Source organism: Condylura cristata, unplaced genomic scaffold (genome assembly GCF_000260355.1).
Source record: "Condylura cristata isolate star-nosed mole 26May11 unplaced genomic scaffold, ConCri1.0 scaffold00036, whole genome shotgun sequence".
Lineage (NCBI taxonomy): Eukaryota > Metazoa > Chordata > Mammalia > Eulipotyphla > Talpidae > Condylura > Condylura cristata.
The window spans coordinates 7,380,048-7,380,448 of record NW_004567137.1 but is presented as its reverse complement, the minus strand read 5'-3'; the positions used below and the strand labels follow the sequence as shown (position 1 = coordinate 7,380,448).

Genomic DNA, 401 nt, shown 5'->3' with positions numbered 1-401 from the left:
AATATTAGATCACTCCATAAACATATTAACAACTTTCTACAGTATGATTTTAAAAATACACACACACACACACACACACATTCCATACCTTCAGCTGGGAAAGACATCTCATTCTATGAGTTTCAGTTCTTTTCTTAGTTTCCCCCATGTTGTTCTTCTGAATGTTCCAAGTTATATATGTCTTAAATCTTGATATTTCTTAGTTCTACCCTTTTAAGAAGACAAAAAAAAATCTAAATTACTGACAAAATCATAAGTTGTCATTCTTTTGAAGAAAATACTGAATCTGATTGAAATAATCAGAATCTATTGTATTACAAAAATACCTGGGAAGCTTTTAATTCAGATCTAGAAAATAATGATGTTAGAGAAGATCTGTTAATTTTCCATTGGAAAAGTTA

At 28.9% G+C, this 401-nt stretch overlaps 1 protein-coding gene across 1 annotated transcript in view; it reads right to left on the bottom strand.

The window, feature by feature from the left end:
- The window catches only part of SLCO1A2 (solute carrier organic anion transporter family, member 1A2), a 38,771-nt gene extending 38,576 nt beyond the window's left edge, over positions 1 to 195 (bottom strand). The window contains exon 1 of the mRNA XM_004693228.1: positions 89 to 195. Within this exon, the coding sequence (XP_004693285.1) occupies positions 89 to 148 (60 nt within the window). The 5' untranslated portion in view covers positions 149 to 195. The remainder of the gene's footprint in view (positions 1 to 88) is intronic.
- Between the last annotated feature and the right edge of the window lie 206 nt (positions 196 to 401).